Below are 20,700 nucleotides of genomic sequence, written 5' to 3'. Positions count from 1 at the left end.
TGAAGGTTTTTAATAGGTTCTTAAAATCTTTTGTGCATCCATCATGTTTGGAAATTTAGCAGCATTCATCTCTCTCTTCACTTCCTCCTACATCATTTTAAAATATGCCTGAGGGCAAGCACGTTGACAGCTCTGATCTCAAACAACTTTCACAGTATTTACCATATTCCATTGCTGCTTGTGAATCAGAAAACAATTCCAGCGTTTATAGTGTAAAAACAAAACCTAAAAGACAGTTTCCCAGCCAAAAGACTCCCTGCCATTAGCAAATGACAAGCCCAAGCCACAGCAATACAAACCTGGGAGCTGTTGTTGCTGGGACAGTAGTAGTGGTAGTTGAGGGATGAGATGATGATGTATCATGCACTGGTGAGGCAATATTCACGACTCTGGTGACTGCTTTTTCTGTTCTGGTACAGGTTAACTGAGACGAATTTTTTCCTCCACGTGCAGAGGTTGCTGCTTTTAAAAGGTTTTCCGCAGATAAAGACACTCTCTCCAATGACTTTTCATCTGTAGGCATTGACAAATCTTCATTGCAGGATTCATTTTTGTCATCATCTATGACAACTATATTTTTTGGCATCTCCTTAAACTGATAAACAAGCCTCTGTCCCTCAACTTTTGCCAGGATTCCTCTTTGATAGTAATATCTGCAAGAAAAGCACAATTTAGTAGTAGTACCATGGCAAATTTTAAAGAAAAGCTCATTCTGTGCTAACAGGAAAACATTCACAGCAATACCTAACATGTGAGAAGGTACAGAAAGAAGCTGGCAGACAATACTGACATAATACCTGAAGGATCTAGCTGAAAAAAAAAAGAATTGAAAAATGATTTTTTACACATAAACTTCAGAGCTTAAATTGCAAGTTAACTGGTAACACAAAACGCAGTATGATCTGCAAGACTGCTGCTTTTTAAAGACAAGTCAGCAAGAGGACAAAAATCTTAAACTTTTCAGAATTTGCACTATTGCTATAGGCAAAATTATAGTAGCAAAGCTAAGCATATAGAAGATTTTACCTCAAAGCTCTCCCCATAGTCTCGTAGTTCATGTCAGGTTTGTTTTTGTGTTTTCCCCATAGTTTGGAGACGGCTTTGGAGTCCACAAGTTTAAAGATCCCCTTCTCTCGCTGAGTCCACTTAATGTACCGAGGACAAGTATTTTTGTCCTGGAGAAGGTCCAGGAGAAACTCCCATAAGTACGTTGTATTACCTATAATCAGAAAATACATGAATATGAGAAACCCACTTTTAAAGACAACAGAAAGTTCTCCATATATAGGTAACTCTGAATGGCCTGAACTGCAAGCGAATGCTACGCAGAGAATAGTATGTAATGCAACCTGCAAGAGTTCATTCAGTCTGTTTAGTAAAGCTTCCATAAATATTTACATTCTGAAAGGAGCTAATCCAAGTGAGCTGCTATATAAGCACAGGAACCTCTTCAATTCAGCACACATTCTTAGTTCCTGAGGAAAAAAAAAAAGTGTGAGAGTGCTCCAAGTCACTAGAACCTACAGCTGCTCAACACAGGGGAAGAGAGCTCGTAATTTTCTTCTATTTTCTTAAGCAGGGAATGGAAATACCAGTGCATTTTACGATGCTGAAGGACGGAAGGGAAGATATAAATAAATCTATTTTTAAAGGCGTACAACCTTCAATAATAAAACATCTCAAACTGCGATAGGGCCATAACCTCCTGCCCAGGATCTTCCTGCTTTCTTGTGCGGGACTTCAGCACCAAAGGAGCTCTCACAACTGTTGCTGACAGCCCCACATCCTGACCCAAATCTACCCCGCAGAGTGACCAATGCTCTGCTAGGTGCAAAGCCTGTCCCACTACTCCCCACAAGTATTCACAGGGCTGAAATGCCACGGACCTTTCAGTAATTTGGGGGGTACAGAAGGAAGTCAGCCTACAGAAGAAGAAACAAACAGACTTCTGAAGTATTATAGGGCTGTACAATTTTCACTAGAGAAGCCCCAAAACAGGGTTCAGGATGATGACTATCAGAATGGCATAAAACATAATATGGGGGTTGTCTGGACACTGACTATACCAATTACACCTAGGAAAAGGGGTGGGGGGAGAAAAAACAAAAAACAAAACAAAAACACCACACAGATCACATTCCTATTTCACATTCCTATTTGGAGAAGACTGCTGAAACAATCCAGAGTTACAAGAACAACCACCTCAGAATGGTAATCCCAATTCTCTCCATCATGCTTCCAAACCCCAGCAGGTGCCACAGGCCAAAAATAAACACATTAAAGTATTTTTGTGTGTGTGTGCAAAAGGTCAATAACACCTGAAATTTAGTGGCCCAGCATAGCATTTGTTATGCCATGCTGAAGACAACTAAATATGCACTAAGATGGGATAAGGACCACTGTTGCAGACTCCAAGTAATTAGGTGTCTTTGAAAGACCTCAAAGGAGAAAAAAACTGTAATTTTCATCTTCTGGATGACCACCTCAGAGACGGACAATAAATGTATTTTATTAAGTTCTCCAATAAACAGCAAGTACTGAGTCAAGAGCTATCAAAATCCAGCTTCTGCTGTCAATTTCAGAGAAATCCCAATAGGATCTATATAAGAAAAAGAATCAAGAAGAAAACTCCAGAATCCTGGAAACATCCCAGATAAACTTAATGCTCTATTTTAGGTACAGGAAGGGTAATTTTGACAAACTGCATACAACAAATGACCAGTAAGCTCTCACACCAGGAAGACTTTTACTAGCGAAAACGTAATAACTTGCAGCATATTCCTTGGAATTAATCCTTTATTCTCCCCCTTTTAGCTCCTCAGAAACAGAATTCCTGGGTTCACCAACAAATCCTGTAGGAGTCTGCAATAGATTCTTTGCAGAAACAAAAGTGGGCCACAGCATTAGGAAGCAAACATGAACTTCAAGAGAAGTCATTCCCTGAAGTGCCTAATTTTTCTGCTGGAACAGTGCTGCTGACTCAACAGTTTTTTTTCTTTTCCCTCGTACTCGTTACTGACCTAAGTAATTTCTTTCCACAGGAAGGCTGTGGGATAGTTACACTACCCAGAAGCACTCTGCTATGCCAGTAAGTTCCAGCAATACCACAGGCATCCTGCTCTGCCAACTGTAGCTGCAATGCATTTAACACAAAAGCTAATTTTAGAAATGTTTAATTTTGAATCATTTTTTAAACCCTTTTTCCCTAGAACGATTACTTCCCTAATACTAGGAATCCAAGCCTACAGACCCCTGAGGAAGAGGAAGACATGGCTGTAGAACATATCATCTGAGCAAGTTTACATTTGGGCCACTCTTAAGCATCTGGAAGCCCAGCCTCGTAGAAGTGAACGCGTACTGCACGTGGCTAAGGAGAGAGAAGTCTCCTGTAAGAGCACGCAGTTCTCACCTCCACTCCTACAAGGTCCCCGGCTCACCAATACTAGAAGCAGGCACTGAGCCAGACACGATCATTACCTGTCTGCCTTAGCTTCATATGGAGCAGATTTTGCACAATGAAAGACATTTTTGTGGCTGGCTGATCATTACAACTGCCAGCTATTTAAGAACGTCAGCCACAGTCTCGAAATAGAAGGATTAATAGCCAGAAAGTATGCGACTAACACAAGGCATCATGTGCAGCGACAAACTGTCACATTCGTACCAGCATCTACGAGGGGAGGCCCAAGGCCTGTTTTGCTTCCTCCAATGGAAGGAAAAATCTCCTGCAGCTTTATGCTAGCTACTACACTTAAAGAGTATTTAAGCAAAGGAAAAAACAAAGTAAGAGAAGAGAAATTAGACCTAAACTGCCAATCCTGTAAGTGAAGACAAATAATAGTACTTTTATGCCACTGAATAAATAAATAGTCTTCAGTTCTTCCTGTATAATAAAGTGAAGGGGGCAATTAAATCATATTTACAGCTGCTTCACTTTGCACCAGAGAGCATCAGGAACGCACAGGAAAGAGTGCCTACAGACAACGAGAGATCCCCTTTCCAACTGTGCACAACCAGCTGTCCTCCTCCTCCTCGATTTAACTCTGTTGACAGTAACCAGCGCTAGGAATAATTCCTGGGCTTTCCTAAAACATGCTACATGTAAAATAGCCTACATTTGCAAGCCATTTTTTTTGAAATAAATAGTAAAAAAAAAAAAAAAAAAAAAAAGTAACAAACTATTTTGCAGGACATCAAGTTATCCTACATTAAGAAAGCAAATGTATTTTATGCCAGCTCTAGAGTAAAATGAGAATGGAATAAGAACAACACATATTACAACGGTCCACAGAAATTTATCAAAAAGTAGTCACATCTCGCACTTCATAAAACAGAACAGCTAGAGAAAGAAATCACCAGTAGAGACAAAGACTGGACCGGACAGAAACACAGGCCTCCTTTCTCAAAGTAATTTGTGCAGCGAACTAGGAACCAAGCAGTTCACAAGTACTCCGAAATAACAGAAAGTTCTAATAGCAAAATCAGAATTACAAAGAAGGCTTTAAGAACACTAAAAAAAAAAATATGAAAATAAAAATCAAAGCATGTACTTTTAGGCACAGCAAACGTAAGGATCTGTGCCCTTCATTCAGGTCCGCTGCTACAGCCAAGACCAAAGCCAACAACAGTGGGCAATGCAGAAGTTGAACTACTTTCTGTACTGGTTTTCATGAGCTAGTGTCCGTTCTTCCTTAGCTCACAAGCATGACAACTCAGAAGCTGTACCCAGATAAGGAATTATGTGAACAGCAGAGATCGTGCTCTCAAAGAAATCTCTATCTAATCTATATCCATCTATATATCTCCCATATTGACAGCTGCACAGTCCTTCAGCTAGCACGCTGCTTCTGAAAACCACTAAAATCTGTCTGCTGCAGCAAAATCTCAAAGCAGCGTTTAGTGGGAACCAGATCCATCTTCTTCAGCCAGGGTAAGAGCTGATGCACTGTACTGCAACTGAGAGGTAACCTGTGAGCAGGTGCACCAGCCTGTCTGACCGCTGGGCAAAGAGCCAGGGCTTACATACCACAAAATGACTGTTTGTCATGAAAAACATAAAAAACACGTGTCCCTTCTACACTAAACCCCTCACTCAAGCAGCAGAGAAACATAGCATCATTTGTTTTTCCCCTTAAGCCAATCCGAATCTATTAGTCAAGCAACATATTCCCAGCTGAAGTTTGTGAATCAATTAAGAACACATTTCCAACCCTCAGCATTACAAAGGCCCATTAGCTGCTTCTGCTGGAGAACAAGCCTTTCAGTGGCAGCTTAACAAATTACGTGCCTAGCAACAAGGCAACGCAAACCACAAAAGACAGCACGAGGCAATAAACGCAAAGCAAATGAAAATTCACAAAGCCTATTAACTGCACAGTGTACTAGGGCTTTTATAAAACAGTTGCGCACAGCCTTGTGCTACGTCTTGTACAAACAGCTTCAGAGACATCAAATGAAGTTAAAACTCTAACAAAGTCAGTGCAAACTCAGTCAGCGAACATTTCAAGATCTCTGCTTTCCCTGTGACATTCAATACTTATAAACTTCATGATCCTAAAGACTTAATAAATGGAAAACTATACCTTTGCCTTCTCTAGGCTTCTTCTTGATACCTAGATCTGGAGAGCCATCTGAAATAGCCGACTGTTGGGTCTTCGGTTTACGGCCAGCTGCACACAAGACACAGAAAAAAAAGATTGATCATATGCAGAATAAAACTATTTTATAGTTTGACTCTGCTAAAAAAGCAGTTTGTGCATTTTTTATGCTATTTCCTTGCTACAGGTATGTACAAATTTACGTTCTTAGATTACTAGTACTGCACATCCAATTTAATACAGTGTTTGCTTGCTTATTTCATAGGCAGCTTTAACTCAATTTCAGCTGCTGTAATGGCAGGTGAGCTACGCACCAAACATATGAAGTAAATCTTCAATGTACTTGCATGTTTTTAGTCCAGCGTCTGCTTTACTCTGAAACCTATTATTCCTCCTTCCTTCTGCTTTGTTTCTGAGGCTCTAGTGCGTGTGCTGACCAGAGCGTCAGTTTTCCTAAGAAATTTGTACAGCTGAAACCATAAGCACTTCCTTCCACTTTGCATCTCTCCGTTAAAAGCTACAGACGAGCTTCTGCTCAGCGTGGGAGTTGTGCCGTGCAGGATTCGCATCCAGCAGAGCATTAAGGCAGCGATGGCCCCCACGGCAGCCTCCCTGGTGCCAGGAGCTCTGGGCAGTGCTGGAGGCAGCTCTGGAGGCTTACCTGCACCCGTGCGAGGCTGCCCCAGCGCTCAGCAGGCTGGCAGGGCTCCCACACTCTGCCTCCTGCCCTCCGCACACCGCTCCGAGGCGGCTTAGCGGGGGACTCCTCAGCAGGCGGCAGGCTTAGAGCTGCCTGTGTTCCCTGTGCCAGGGAAATCCTCTCCCAGCGAGGCCTGTGGCTTCTTCATCCTTTTACACTCTGGTGACCTTTTCACTCGAGGTAAACAGGCCCATGCAGGGAAGAGGATCCTACCTCAGGGCAGCAGACTGTAAACAGTGCAAGCTTCTGCCTTCAGTTCAAGGGAAGCAGCAGCAATTAACTCTCCTCCCTCGGGCACACGAGCATTAACTTTTGCTAATCAACAATATTCCTCACTAAACACTGACTTCAACAGGAATTAATTATGAAGACATAAGTTATAGCTCTGTAACTACGGCTAAATGACCTTACACATGTAAGAGCTGGGATTTAGACCACGTAATAGGAAGAAATACAAAATGCTGTTCAGAAAGTTTCTGAACTTTCTGAGCAGAACCCTGTAACTTCATCTGCTCAGTAATGACCATTCAAACAGACAATGAAAAATAAACAAGTGGTTTAAATCCAATGTACAGCTACAAAAAAGCAGTAATCATTTTCTTGCTTATGTCATTTACTGTTGTCTGCTACGCGCATGTGTTTTCACCAGATCTCAAACTTGCAGATCTCAGGTTTATACCACTTTATCATGACATGGCTTTTTTTTTTTTTTCCTGAACTAGAAGCAAATCTTAGCACGTCTGTGTCTGGAAGCCCTAATAAAAAAAAGCATTTCTGTGGCTAAGTGAATTATACTGGTGCCTGTAAGAAAACTGCTAGTCCAGAGAGAAACCTTATCAGGTGCCAACCCTTCAGAGCAACCCCATTTGGCAGCTGAATGCTCAGACCTCATCTACTGTTATGATCAGTGTCTTCTCCAAGCCATACCAATCAGACTAATAAGGAATTTATCTTGCCAGGAAGATCTTGTACTGACTTTGTAAACTAATTTATGTTTTTTCCCTGCTATTTCATTGGAAGATCGCCGAGACCACCTGCTCTCCAAATATATCCGTATTTCAGAGAAACAACATTTACCCACTCAAGTCCACTTTTAATCCTTCTTCACCCTTCCTTCACTCTGTAAGCCTCAAAAAACAGTGAGCAGTTAAATAGGAAAAGACATTCTCTTCCTGAATGGCTTGGTGAAACATATTTTCTTGCTATTTCCTGTTGCTCTCACAGCCTTATTCTCTAAGAATTCACATTGCAGACTTCAATCAATCTTAATAACTGATCAGAGAAATCAGATAATCTAACCTACCTACACCCCTATCGACTGCATCATCCGAGGCTGTGCACGTAAGAAATAAATTTTGAGATTGCTGCTCAGAAGAGCCATACACACCTTTTTTCTTTTTCATCGGTTCATGGATATCAGGGGATGTTGGAACAGGAGACGCATCCATTGGTTCAGACTCCTCCGTTGATACCTCCACCACAGTTTCTGTGATTACATCAGGCCTCATGGCCGCATGGATAAATTCTGGGGTTGACACACAAGGAGGGACAAAAACTTCCACTGTGAAGACAGACAAAAAAAAAAAAAAAAAAAAAAAAAGAGCATCCAATGAAGTTTCTACCCAATTATTTTAATATATCTGTAAATGTAGAATAGTATTGCAAGATGTAGAATAGTATAGCAAGATTCAATTCCAACAAACTATCATGTAGAAAATCAATCCCCAAAACATGCACACCTGTGAGTACTGTTAGGCATAGGCAAAGTATTATCAGAGAAATAGCGTTTAGAACTAAAGTCAGCTTTAAACAAAACAAATTAGAAAATCTCTCACCCTTAGTGAACTAAGGACTGGACCTGACTGCATCCCAATCTCCGTTTCCTATTCTGTAGCTTTGTGGTTTCAGTTTAACCATTATTTCATCCAACATAGATTAAATAACTTTGGAAGGAACATCAAGCTAAAGGAATCATTTTTTTTTAAACTGGTAACACTTTGAAACATACTTTATTCAGTCTTTCTAAAATAGAGGAACAGATGAAAATAGGCTTCCCTTAAATTAACTCTATTTTAGCCACATAAAATATGGCCACAGAACCACAGAATGGCTGAGGTCGGAAGGGACCTCTGAGGCCACCTGGTCCAACCCCCTGCTCAAGCAGGGACACCCAGAGCCAAGCGCCCAGGCCCACGTCCAGGCAGCTTTTGAAGATCTCCAAGGAGGGAGGCTCCACAACCTCTCTAGGCAGCCTGTGCTAGTGCTCTGTCACCCACACGTCAGAGAAGCGTTTCCTGATGTTCAGATGGAAAAGTTCATTTTAAGCATGTTACTATTCAAGTATCTATACCCAACAACTTATCTCAGGTGAATGGTACCACCTGGAAGTATGCTTGTTACAGGATGGAAAAACTGTGGAAAAACTCAAATCACCAGCACTGAAACGAGCAAGAAAATGTTTTAAACAGTATATAGGTCTCTACAGAAGCCGGTTTCCCAACTTGATTGTTTTACTAACAGGTGGGAAAAATAAAGCCCTCCCTGAGCAGGACCTGTGGCTGACATACCAGGACTCCTGGCATCTCTCAGGCAGGTAGGAGACTCCATATGAAGCAAGGCCTCTGCGGCTTCAATTGTCTTATCTGTGCAGTGTACATTGCTTCCATGAACTGATGCTTCCACTGTAAAAAGGAAAAAAAAGAAAGTGTAATGAGACCAGAGTACTCACAGCAGCCTACAGGTATCGCTATACAGCAATGCTATTCAGTCTTAACCATGTAGATCCCCAAATTGCCAGGTGTCTTTGCACTTTGCTGCAGACAGAAATGTTCAGGGAAGACACGAGACAAGTAACTGACAAGAACCACCACTACCGGCACTTCTTAGCTGAGATTTCTGGTTCACAGCCAACTCCCCATATCTATCAGGAGTTCAGGAGCTTGCAGCAGCAAACTTTGGGGATTTGCTTTCTACCTCTGATTTAACCAGAATACACCAGATTGTACTAAAGATGGTTGCACACTGGCACAGCAGAGGAAGAAAGGAATCCCGTCTCCAGCTACTAGCCCATTACAATATAAAGGTCACCTCTCTCCCGATTTTCAGTCTATCTGAACAAAAAACATACGTATAAATACACAATGAGCTTGCAAAACAGTTATATCCAGTTTGGGGTCCTGCTGTTAAGAATATCTGTGAGTTGGGCTTAGCAGGGTTAAAAAAAACAAAAAAAAAAAAAAGCATTCAAAGACTATGAGTGTGTTTTTTTAAGCAATAGGGGAAAAGGGTAAAAGTCTCTTTTTTCAAGTTCAGAAAGTTTCTGAAAGCTAAGCAATCAATCAAAGCTAATTTGAAGTAACTTGGAGAGAGACCATTGAAACTCCGATGCGGCGCAGACGGCTGGAGCTGGGCACAAGGAAAATGAAGAGGCTTCGCAGGGGGTCCGATCCCTGTCGGGCCAGCTCCTCACCTCGGGGTGACGTGGGGAAGCAGGACCCCGAAGGCACCTGGCACGGGGTGCTGCAGACCAAGGTATGCGTCCAGCTGCTGCCCCGCTGCGTTACCAAGCCTTGTAAGGCAATCTGCCTGCCGCTGCCGGGCTGCTCTATCTTTAGCCGAGCAGGGTCACCTATCTCCGGCTCGGAGAGGGAAAGGGGATTCGGCACTGGCTCTGCACGACAGCTCCAGGGCTCCTATCCCGTTACCGAAAGTGTCCGAGAAGCAACTGGCGGCTGTTCAGGGGAAGCAGGGCCACGCTCCTGGCATGGCTTCTGCCTTCGGAAAGCGCTAGAGACACACAGAGATTTGTGCAGGCACATGTGGGGAAAAGACCCAGCATATCCCACTTTAAAAGCAAAAGTGGAAAACCCACGAGCCAGCAGAACACACACATAACGGGACCAAAACCTGGAGGAGACCTAAATGCAAAATCCCAGGTGAAGGAAAGGTCTGAACCATCCCAGCCGCCCACCGAGGCTTCTGCCACAGCCCTGTCCCCAAGCTATTTAGGGGGCTTTATCTTTTGGAACAGCAGACGCCTGATAAGGCTGAGCTCCAACAACAAAAGCCTACCCTGAGGGGATGGCAAATCCTGGCAACAGAAAGGGTCGGTATTACCCACACTGATCCATGGGCACAGCAGCCTGCTCCTGAGCCCTTTCCCTGCAGGTCCTGGGTGCTCTCAGTGTCTCTCTCCCAGGATACAGCTGAGGGGTGTCCCAGGCCAGGCGCTGAGCACCTGCAGGAAGCCCTCAGCCTGCAGGTTTCTTTCTGAGGTGGTGGGGTCTCACACGAACGGGTGACTTGGTTCCCCCTCACCTGCCGGACAACGCTTTGCCCTGGCCTTCAGAGCCCAGCAGTTACACCTGTATCAGTGCCACCCCAACACCAAAACCAGGAACTCCCAGTCAGCGTTTAGACTATTATTAATCTGCAGCATGGAAAAAATGATTTAAAGCAGGTCGACAAAGCTTTTCCACCACCCTCTCCCCCAGCAAGAATTTCAATTTCCATTCCTGCAGGTTACCGTGGGGGTAAGGGGCAGCCTGGGTGCCGGCTCCGGGTACTGAACCCGCCGGGCTTCACACAGCTGCCACGTCTCAGCAGCAAGGCAGAGCGCTGAATCGGCTTCCCCAGGTCATCCATTCCTAACTGCTTACAGGCATCCCAGGTTTTTCTGCTTTTGCCCAAAGCTGCAAGGTATTTCCTGCAGGTAACATCTGTGAGCTGCACCACGAGGTGCTTGGCACAGAGCAGGAACAAGGCGATAAAGGTAGCTTAAATCCATCTTTGTACTTTTCCAGTATTATGCCAACCTGATTAGGGGCTAGACCGTGAGGAAAGGAGATGCAAGCCCCCCAGCATCAGGGACCAAGGCTGCAATTGCACAGCGAGAAAGCCAGGGAGCAAAGGAGCCAGCCCACCTTTGCCCTCAGTAGCCATCCCATTTCCAATAGAAAGAGCACTACCTGGCTGTCAGAAAATGGAAAACATTGGAAATTACAAACTTCACAGACGTCTTCTCAACAGAAGCTACCCAGGTCTACGTGGAAATTGCCATCTAACAAATACCAAGCAAAAAATAGCAACGCTGCTGCCTGTGGCTGAACAGAGCGCACGCTGCCTGCCTGTCATGGCAGTTAACAAACTAATGCCGCCAAAAGACATCTCTGAAAACACCCAATAAAATAAGCACCACCATCACGTCTGAAGTCTTCTGAGCTTGCCAGCTTCTCCTTTAGCCAGCCCAGGGTTTGGGGCTCAGAAGCACTTGTCTCCCCAGGGAGTTTTCTGACAGTTTTTAGGTGTGATGAGGCAACGTCACTGCACCGACACACCTGGAAACGCTCCGTGTCACATCTCAGTGCAAGTCACATCTCAATGCAAGCTTTACATAAAGTACCTTTTTGCCACTCTAGAAAGTGTCTAATTAATAGATGGCAGCGAGTCCAAGTACTCCATCAGGAGGTAAAAAATAGAGCTAGAAAAGAAGAACCAAGGATGAAGTGAGGGCACAGGTTCACAGAGAGTGGATGGGACAAGCAGAAGCCGGGAGGCTGTTCCTGAAGAGGACCAGATAAAGCATGCTTGACCAAACGACATGTGCCACAAGCCTTGGTAGCACTTCTCGTGAGAAGGACGGGGGAGAAAAGCAACCCAGGGCAGCAGGGTTCCTCAGTAAAGCGCCAACTTTGATGAAGAGGCACCAGCACGGAAAACCACTGGTGGTTATTCACCGTGCGGTACATTTCAAGCTGCTGTAGCTTGTGCTGAGACAAGCACTGCTCCACAGCAGCCCCGCTCTGCTCTCCGTGCCTCCGCGGCTGTGGCACACGAGCACGGTACCATCAAGGCAGAAGGTTTCCAACCCGAGAACAACGTGTGGGACCACGTTTTTGAAAATCGTCTGAGTCACCAATTTCCTACTGCGTTCGTAACGTGATGTGGGCAGGCATAAAAGACCCCCCGAGCTAAAACAAACTGCTCGGCTCGAACAAATCGCTTAACATTTGGCTGTGCTACCTTACAGGCTCATTTCAGGAGGCACAGCGGTTGCCCAAGCCCCGCTCGGCAGGAGGCCCCTCAGCGCCTTCCCCAGGCTGTGCCAACCCAGCACCAGACCCCCCCCCCCCCCCGGGCCGTGCCCACGTGCGGCGCGTGGCGGCGCGGCGCCACTTCCGTGTTTACACCGCGCTGCCCCCGGCCCCGCGCGAGCGCGCGCGCGCCCCGCCAGCGCCCCGGGCGGCCGCCGCTCCGCCGCGCTCCCATTGGCCGCCGCCGCGCCCCGCCCCGCCCCGCCGCCCCGCCGCCGCCCCCCATTGGGCGCCGCGCGGCCGGCACTCCCCCCTCACCCCCCCCCCACACCCCCCCCGCGGTACCGGGGGCCCGGCGGAGCGCGGCGCTTCCGTTGCGGGGCGGGAGGGGGGGGGGGGGTTGGGGACCCCACGCGTGCGGCGGGAGCGCCCGGCTCAGCCCGGGGGGGGTGCGGCAGGACGGGCGGGCGCCCCGCGCACTTCCTGGTTGCGGCCCCGCCGCCGCTGCTGTGCCCGTGTGCAGGTGCCGCCCGCCCGGTGCCGCCGCCGCGTCCCTCGCCCGGTGCCGCCCCGCCTGCCCTGCCCAGCCCAGCCCAGCCCCGCCGTGCCCTGCCCTGCCCTTACCGGCGCGGATGAGGAGGTCGAGCTGGTTGGTGGGCCCCTCGTGCAGGGCCGCCGCCATGTTTACGCTGCCCCAGTGCCTTCACGTTGCCCGCCGGGCGCGCGCGCGCGCGCGGGGCCGGCGGAAGAGGAGGAGGAGGAAGGCGGGGGGGGGGGAGGGGGCGCGCCCCCGCGGCGGGGCCGTGGCGCTCCCAGGCGGGGCCGGGCAGAGCCGGGCGGGCACCGCGGCGGCGGTGGCGGCGGCAGCGGGAGCGCTTCCTGCGGGGCGGCCGGGGCCGATCCTTCCGCCGCCGGCCCCAGACAGGAAGTGCCGCGCCGCGCCGCGGGGGGAGCCCGAGCCGCTGCGGCCCCCCCGGGCCCCTCCCGGCGCTGCCGAGGAACCACGCTCGGGGTTGAGGGGCTCGCGGCCCCGCTCCGCAACGCGCACCCCGCACACGCGGTGTCTGCTCTGCCCCCGGGCTCTGCAGGGAGGGGGAGCGCAGCAGTGCCGCTAGGGGACCCCGCGGTGTGCTCCCGCTGGAGTTTTTCCGGTGGGGACGAGCCCAAGGACGAGGGGAGGCAGCCCGCGTGGGCACACGCCTGAACGCGCAATCAAACTTCACGGCCCTTCGTTAAAGATCCCTCGAGGTGAAGTGGAAGCCTCCCGCAGCGCGCCCTAGGCTAACAGCGCGGCTAACCCGGCTATTTCAGTGCTCGGTATGGAACCATGTGCTCCTGTCACTGTCCCGGCACCTACCGGCATTAAAAACCACCATTTACCCAGCGCATCTCTTCAGCAAGCAGCTAGGTCCACAGCACCAGAAATACCCTTGAAAATAGGTGGGCAGCTTAGGTATGGACCCAAAGGGTGCACCGAGCCACCACACACCTTGGAAGACCCAGGCCTGTGACAACAGCAGCTCACGCCCTTGTACCCTCCAAAAGATGCATTCACACTTAGTTGCCTTACTGATCCGCACGGAATTCAGCAAGGACATCGCTGGCTGCAACTTCCAGCCACAAAATGAAGTGTCTGGCAGGTATCCCAGCTGCTCCCTCTACCCCCTACAAGTAAAATGAGGTTGTGCCTAAGGCATAAAAAAGAAACACAAAAACAAAAAACAAAAACAGAAGGAAAAAAAACATATAAAACATAAAAAACAAAAACAAACTTTTTGAATAAGCACTTCCAAGGAACCCACACGTGATTTTTGACCAACACCATGCATCTGAAAAGAATTATGATAATAATTTGAAAAAGAGTACAAAGTATCAAGCTTTTGGCTTAATACCAGTTTTCCAAGCAGCATTTATTTACCGCAGCAGTCTTAGCGTGGTGTTTGCCAATTCACGTGGAATGGCCGAGAACAGCTGCACACATCATTCGAGTTCTTCAGTCTGATCCCACAGAGAGATGGATGCCCAAGCGATTCCTATCAGCTGAAAAAATACAGGCCTACACATTTTGGAGACTGTAAAGACCACTACAATAAATCTACAAAATGATCATTTTGCCCTGAACTTACTTATATACAAGTAAAGGCAAAGTAAAGCATTCAAGCATAACACTGACTTCAAGGAAGAATGTGATTTTCCCTGAAAGTTCTGCAGCTCCTCGGGTTTAAGCTGTATGGTTTACAGTATTTTATGTTAAATACCAATTGATTTGTCATGCTATTAAATCTTAGCAGTTCAGGGGAAAAACACGGTCCATAGGGCAAAAAATAAATGGGCACTTAATTTTTTAATCTCTCTTTTAAAGCCTTCTTTCTAGGCAGAAGGCTAATAAAGAGGGCTACAAAGGCTACTCTGGAGGAGCAGTCAGAGGCCCAAAGAGGCAGGAAATATTCACCAGTGTAATACGACCACATGGAATTGCAGATTAACTGATGTTCCTCTGTTGTCAAGTAGAGAAAATGTATAGAAACGGCATCACTCTTTGTCAGGCAGGAATACGTTTGTTATCTTATCTTTTTATTACTATTGGCTTTTAGTGTTAGAATAATGCAAGTTACACATACGAATGTTGGAAGTTATAAGTAACTTCGAGATGATAACGAGCAAGTGCGTTTGCAGCAAACACACAGCTCCATCCCTATTCACTTCAGACTTTTTGGCAAATAGGTAACTTGGGCAACAGGAATACTGTCCGAGTGAATTATATCCCCTGACGTGTAGGGATGCAGGAGTAAAATACCCATCAACTCAAAGGGATACGGACAACTGCTCACATGAAAAGAACTAAGTTTCACTTTGGCTTTGCAAATCATACTAGTTAAACTTCATACAGATTATTCTGAAGAAATGAAAGACAACCGAAGAGAATAAAATGAATGAGACTAATTGCATGCAAGACAGCTGATATAAAAATTCAAAATACAAAAAAGGGAAAGTTTCAGCAGATCTGCAGAAGTTGGTGGGAGTGGAATCATCTACCCATAACTTCCCTGAAAAGTCACCTTCAGCAACTATAGAGGAATTAAAAGCCTCCTCTCCCCCAGTTTTGTAGGCAAAATTTCCTTTTCTACCACAGTTCTGACAAATACGTGGAAGACATCTCTGGCAAAGGAGTCTAGCTTCCCTCAGGAATCTATTCCACAAACTCTGGAACTTCAAATACTAAAATTACAGCCTTCTAACAACACCTTTTTCCTTCACTGCCCATCACTGATGGCAAGCACTGAACCAGAAAGAAAAATGTTTATTTAACTATTTTTAGCCACAGAAGATTCCGGTTGTATTCTAGCATGATAATGCTATGCTCGGAAAAGGCAATTATCATAAAGCAGTTATTAATTCTCAGAGAGGTAATTGGTTTGACTTCATTTGATTAAACAGCCAAGGGTAGACAGCAATCTGTCACTGGGTGATATCTGCAGTCCACATGAATGCTTACAAGCAAAACCATGAGAAATTGAAAAAATGACAGATGAACTATACCCAAATGCCAACCAAACTAAAAAGCTTCAGGTAACTTGACAATTCCAGGAGTGTCTCGACCCAAGTGCAGAGGGGCCACCTTCAATTTCCAAACAGTTACAGAAAAGTCAGATTTGCCCAGAATTCTGAAGAAATTCACCTCTAGCAACTACAGAAGTAGCCTGCTGTTGAGGACAGCAACTACAGAAGTAGCCTGCTGTTGAGGACAGCAAATACCAAATGCCTGGTACCACAGGCAAACAGAAAGGAGTTGTTCAAAAGAACAAGTGTCTAAATTCCAGCACAATCACTTCTGAGTGCAGAACAAGAAAGACTTGTCTGTCCCCAAAAATACTGAAATATGGAATTCCTTGCCTTATAATTAAATTCTTTAACTTCAGGGAAGTCTAGCAGACTATCACAAATCAGGCATTTCCATAGCACATGACCAGAGTTTGCAAAATTGACAGCATTTGAGATTGGTAACAGACTGGCATATGAGCTAAACCACCATTGAACAACAACTGTTCAAGACCTAGCATTTACAATTCCTAAGACTTCTTCTCTAGTACTAACAAACGTCTACTCTGTAAATCCACAGAATCTTTGAGCAGGAACTTCAGCCCCTGTAAATACACATGGCTTTACTCAGATCCTAGAATTTATTAACTGCCTTCTCCCTTTTAATATGCAGTTCACCTTTAAAAATGATTACTTTCAAGTTTGTCATCATATTTTTGATCAATAAAGACCACTAACTTGTGCACTCACACCAAGATGGTTTTGGCATGTCAGTGCATTCTAACTACAAGATACAAACTGCAGAATGGTTCAACTTAGATCAGTATAATGACTCTTTGTAGTAACGTCTGACAATTTCTTACTCCCAGTTGGAACCAGAGTTGGGAGTGTAGAGGGGAGTGCAAATCTGTACATCTAAGGTCTAATTCAACACCCCATTCTAGGAAGACGTTCAGTTAGCCTCATCAGCCACAAAAAAAAAAAAAAAAAATGTGCCTGAAAAGTGTATGTTAAAATAGTTTTTATAAGCAAATACTTAGTCTCAGTGTTCTTTCAGCACAAATGGAGCACTTAAAAAGCAGCAAGGTAGAAACCCGAAGTCTACAAAGAACTGTTTCCAACAACCAGTCTGTTACTGTTACCTAAAAACATTAACATCCATAGTGCAGCTCTTACCATTACGTTCTCAGAAAAGGAAACACCAGCAAGGATGACACAAAATTTAAGCTGCAGTTAAATTTTGTTTCTGAATTAAGAATGTTGCTGAGAACAGATGTACATGCCCCTAGCCTAAATGCTACAAGTAGCACGTGCAACTGAAGGGGCATCATATTGTTTCACGGTCATTGGCATTTACCTAGCAAAAATGCAATGGATTTCATGCAAGTGAGAACTCACACCAGTGTAGTAGCAACATGGTGTAAAAACCGTATAAAATTAACTCACATTCTTAGTCCACAAATGTGTTTGAGACATCAAATTTTTGGCCAAGAGCAAGTACTCCATCTTCACTCAAAGCTTTATCTTTTTTTTTTTTTTTTTCCTTTTATCTAGCAAATGGGCTTCATCTTAGCTCTTTGATGAAGATGGTGCCAGCTTAAGCTGAGAGTTTAACCAAGTTCACAGAACTTCCAAATTCTGATTTCTAGTCAGCACAGACAAACTGTTCTCTGCTTTGAAGAATTCTTATCAAGCCATCAGAGTAAAGAAACAAAGTTCAATCAATAGGATATGTCAGCTCCACTGAAACGTATGCTGGATGTTAATTCATCTTTTCTAAAGGCAGTTGAATCAAGTAGCGTATGGACAAAAGGAAAGATACATCGCTTTCGTTATCCCCTACATATGCATGCCAAAAATCAAATGTAAGATTTTAACCAGCTCTAAAGTCAAGTTCTAAGTATGTGATATTTAACAACCAATGCAAACTTGTCTTAGATAAACGTAAGAGTTCACAGGCTCACACTCACATGAAAGAAGTCAGAAGAAAACAATTTTAATAATAATGAGAAAAGACAAATAGCAGCAGAAACCAGAACAGGTAACAACTAGAGACTTTACGCAGATACACAAAACTAGTTCCCATGCTGATAACAGCGTAATAACCTGAAATTTCCCCTGTAAAAGAAGATTTGTCTTAAAAATATACATTTCATACATGCATTTGTTTAAATCAGGGGAGGAGTTAAGCCTAAATTCACTGTTTATTCCTCTCCTCCCTCCTTAAGGATGACTACCAATTTACATGATAGCTTCAACTGAAATTCCTGGTGGGAAAAAAAAAATTAAGAGATTATAGACAAACGTACCATCATTGTTGTCTTTGTGGCCCAATATTTTTCCATCAGATGGTAATCCTGGAGGGGCTCATTTTCAGATCCCCACATTTTCCTGCAGATCTTCTACCCCCCTGTGGCAATAATATTTTTAGAATTAAAACAGAATTTCAGCTTATACCACAGGAGGAATTCTGATGGAACATCAAATTCAAAAATGTGGGGACACTTCACAAGTCAAATGGTATCTCAGCTTCTCAAAAGCAGTTGTTTTGTTCCCTCTTCTTTGATCTTAAGGTTATGAGAAAGAAAAATCCCAAGCCTATACTTGTCTCTTTGATGATTAACCAAAAGCTAGAGGAAAAACACTATTGATGCAAGAAATTAAATTCACTGAACCAATTAAACCAGGGTATATATTGGCAACATGATGTTGGTGTACTTCTCAGGTGGATAAAGTTTTACTGTACGTACAGCAGTATTTGATTAACAGCTGTCTACTGTACAACAAGTTCTGTAAAAAGCAAGTAACACTGGTTTTGCAAATTCATCATAAGTGAGGGAATACAGAAAAAAGTAGCACCGGTGTAGGCTTAAAATCAGTATGAAGAGAGTTCAGAAAGTACTAATCAATTCTCACAATGAAGTTCCAGATAACTCCTGGCAGTTTTAAATAGATTATCCTATCACTTACACACTCATCTAATGCCTTGTTCAGTTAAAAGACTAGAAATCAACCATGTGTAAGATCAGCAGATCCTAATTGTGGTACCTTCAGCACTGCACATATGGCAAACCCAAAGATCAGGTTATCCCATTAACTAACACACATCCACAGTAGGGGTTCTGTGTCATGACAAATTAACAGAACTACAGAAACTTAATTTCAGAGTGGTTGCTTCTTTAACGACAGCACCTTATGGTGTTAGGTTAGCTGCAAAGATTTTGGTGAATAAACACAGATTTGAAGGGCTAAATACTTTAAGGACAGACAAGTTCTCAGGAAATGGAAGCCAAGGAAACCTGGATACTATAAACCAATCATTAAGAAGGATGTATTATTTATTACACAAACACTTGGACTGTTGCAGTAAACAAAATTTAAAGATGTTTTTTTTAAAGATGTTGACTTCATCCCCAATAATCTAAAGGTATTACGCCTAAGAGTGATATCATACACGTCAGAAAATAAATTTAAATACTATTTCTAAGGCTTACACTTCACCTATAAAACATTAAAAAGGCACTAACTACTTTCATTGAGAATGTCATACAGACACTTGGAAAGATCAAAAATCTTGTATTTCATTTTTCCTAGAAAACTTTTATCAAGAATTTTTCCTGTTTCAAGCAATCAGGCAGCTTTTCTGGAACAGTACAGAAAAAATACAACTCAAAACACTAAGTGGTTCTTGTTTCTTTAAATAAAAAGAAAAAAAGAGAAAAAAATTATAGTTAATGGATTAATTTGATAGCTAACTGATTAATTATAATTAATCATACTTGACTCACGAATCAAGACAGTAGTGGGAGACAGGCTGGAAGAAGTATATTTTTTTGCCTTTCAGACTCCTCTCAAGTTAACTAAAAAAAAATCATTAGTTATAGGCATGGTTATCTATAATGATTATATAGCCTATTTGAATCATGATTTCATGAACAGTAAGTTTTTAAAATACTTTTTTTTTTTTTTTTTTTTAAATACAAAACCACATTACAGGACTTGATTCTGCCTTGGATCAGCACTGGCGGTCCTTGCAGTACACAGTCTCAAATCCAGTCACAGAGCAGCAAGCCACAAACAAACCACTCAATGCACAGTACAAATCATCTCTTCAGTGTCTTAAGTAAATGCTACCACCTCAGTTACTCCTTTACTTTTAGCACAAAGGGCACTGATTCATATCTCCAAAGGCTAGAAACGTTGCATTGAACTAAAATTATAGAGGATTAGATTAACTGCAAAGTAGCTTGGGGCTCTTGGAATAAATATTTTGTGAAGTTATAAAGCATGTAAATCAGCAGTCATTAGAATTGCAAACAGCTTGTTGCAAAAAATAAATAAATAAATAAATAAATATGCCACCTCTGGCCAACAGTAGAGATACTGGCAAACATACATGTATTATGTTAAGTGGATAAATGTCATTTCAAATACAGTCAAGAATTCTTTATGATGCCCCACAAGACTGCCTCCATTGGAACAGTCTAATCCAAGCAGTTTTCATCAACATTAGTTAAAAACTCCATCTGGAAACATTACACACTGTCATATAAAATTGCATCATGAAAATTGCAGTGGATCGATATTGTACATACTGTACAAATAATAATGAGAAGCTGAAGTACATGTATAGGAAAGGATTACATCTCTCCCCAAAGACCTCTTGGAATCACAAACTATAATATCTATTTATATTTTTTAAAATCATTATATTTTAAATTTCTCATCTACACCACTAAAAATTGGCTTTTCTGTGCACACTTTCTTTATAATTGTATCAAGAATATTAAAGTTTTAAACATTTGAATGAAATGCAGTATTTTATTACGCT

General features: G+C 43.8%; 1 protein-coding gene across 3 annotated transcripts in view; it reads right to left on the bottom strand.

Annotated features, from left to right (window-relative positions):
• The window catches only part of ELF2 (E74 like ETS transcription factor 2), a 32,532-nt gene that overhangs the window by 1,785 nt on the left and 10,047 nt on the right, over positions 1–20,700 (bottom strand). Inside the window, exons 1-6 of one of the 3 annotated variants that reach the window (XM_084285477.1) lie at positions 18,179–18,264; positions 8,865–8,978; positions 7,685–7,858; positions 5,583–5,669; positions 1,027–1,219; positions 300–653 (exon numbers count right to left, since the gene is read on the bottom strand). In XM_084285477.1, the coding sequence (XP_084141603.1) occupies positions 300–653; positions 1,027–1,219; positions 5,583–5,669; positions 7,685–7,858; positions 8,865–8,904 (848 nt within the window). In that variant the 5' untranslated portion in view covers positions 8,905–8,978; positions 18,179–18,264. Of the gene's footprint in view, positions 1–299; positions 654–1,026; positions 1,220–5,582; positions 5,670–7,684; positions 7,859–8,864; positions 8,979–12,953; positions 13,208–18,178; positions 18,265–20,700 lie in introns of those variants that run through there. The other 2 variants (XM_084285476.1, XM_084285475.1) reach the window with 2 other exon arrangements.

The sequence above is a fragment of the Netta rufina genome (genome assembly GCF_964035555.1).
Source record: "Netta rufina genome assembly, chromosome: 4".
Taxonomy (NCBI): domain Eukaryota; kingdom Metazoa; phylum Chordata; class Aves; order Anseriformes; family Anatidae; genus Netta; species Netta rufina.
Note: the sequence above shows the minus strand (reverse complement) of the source record. Positions and strands in the feature narration are given on the sequence as shown.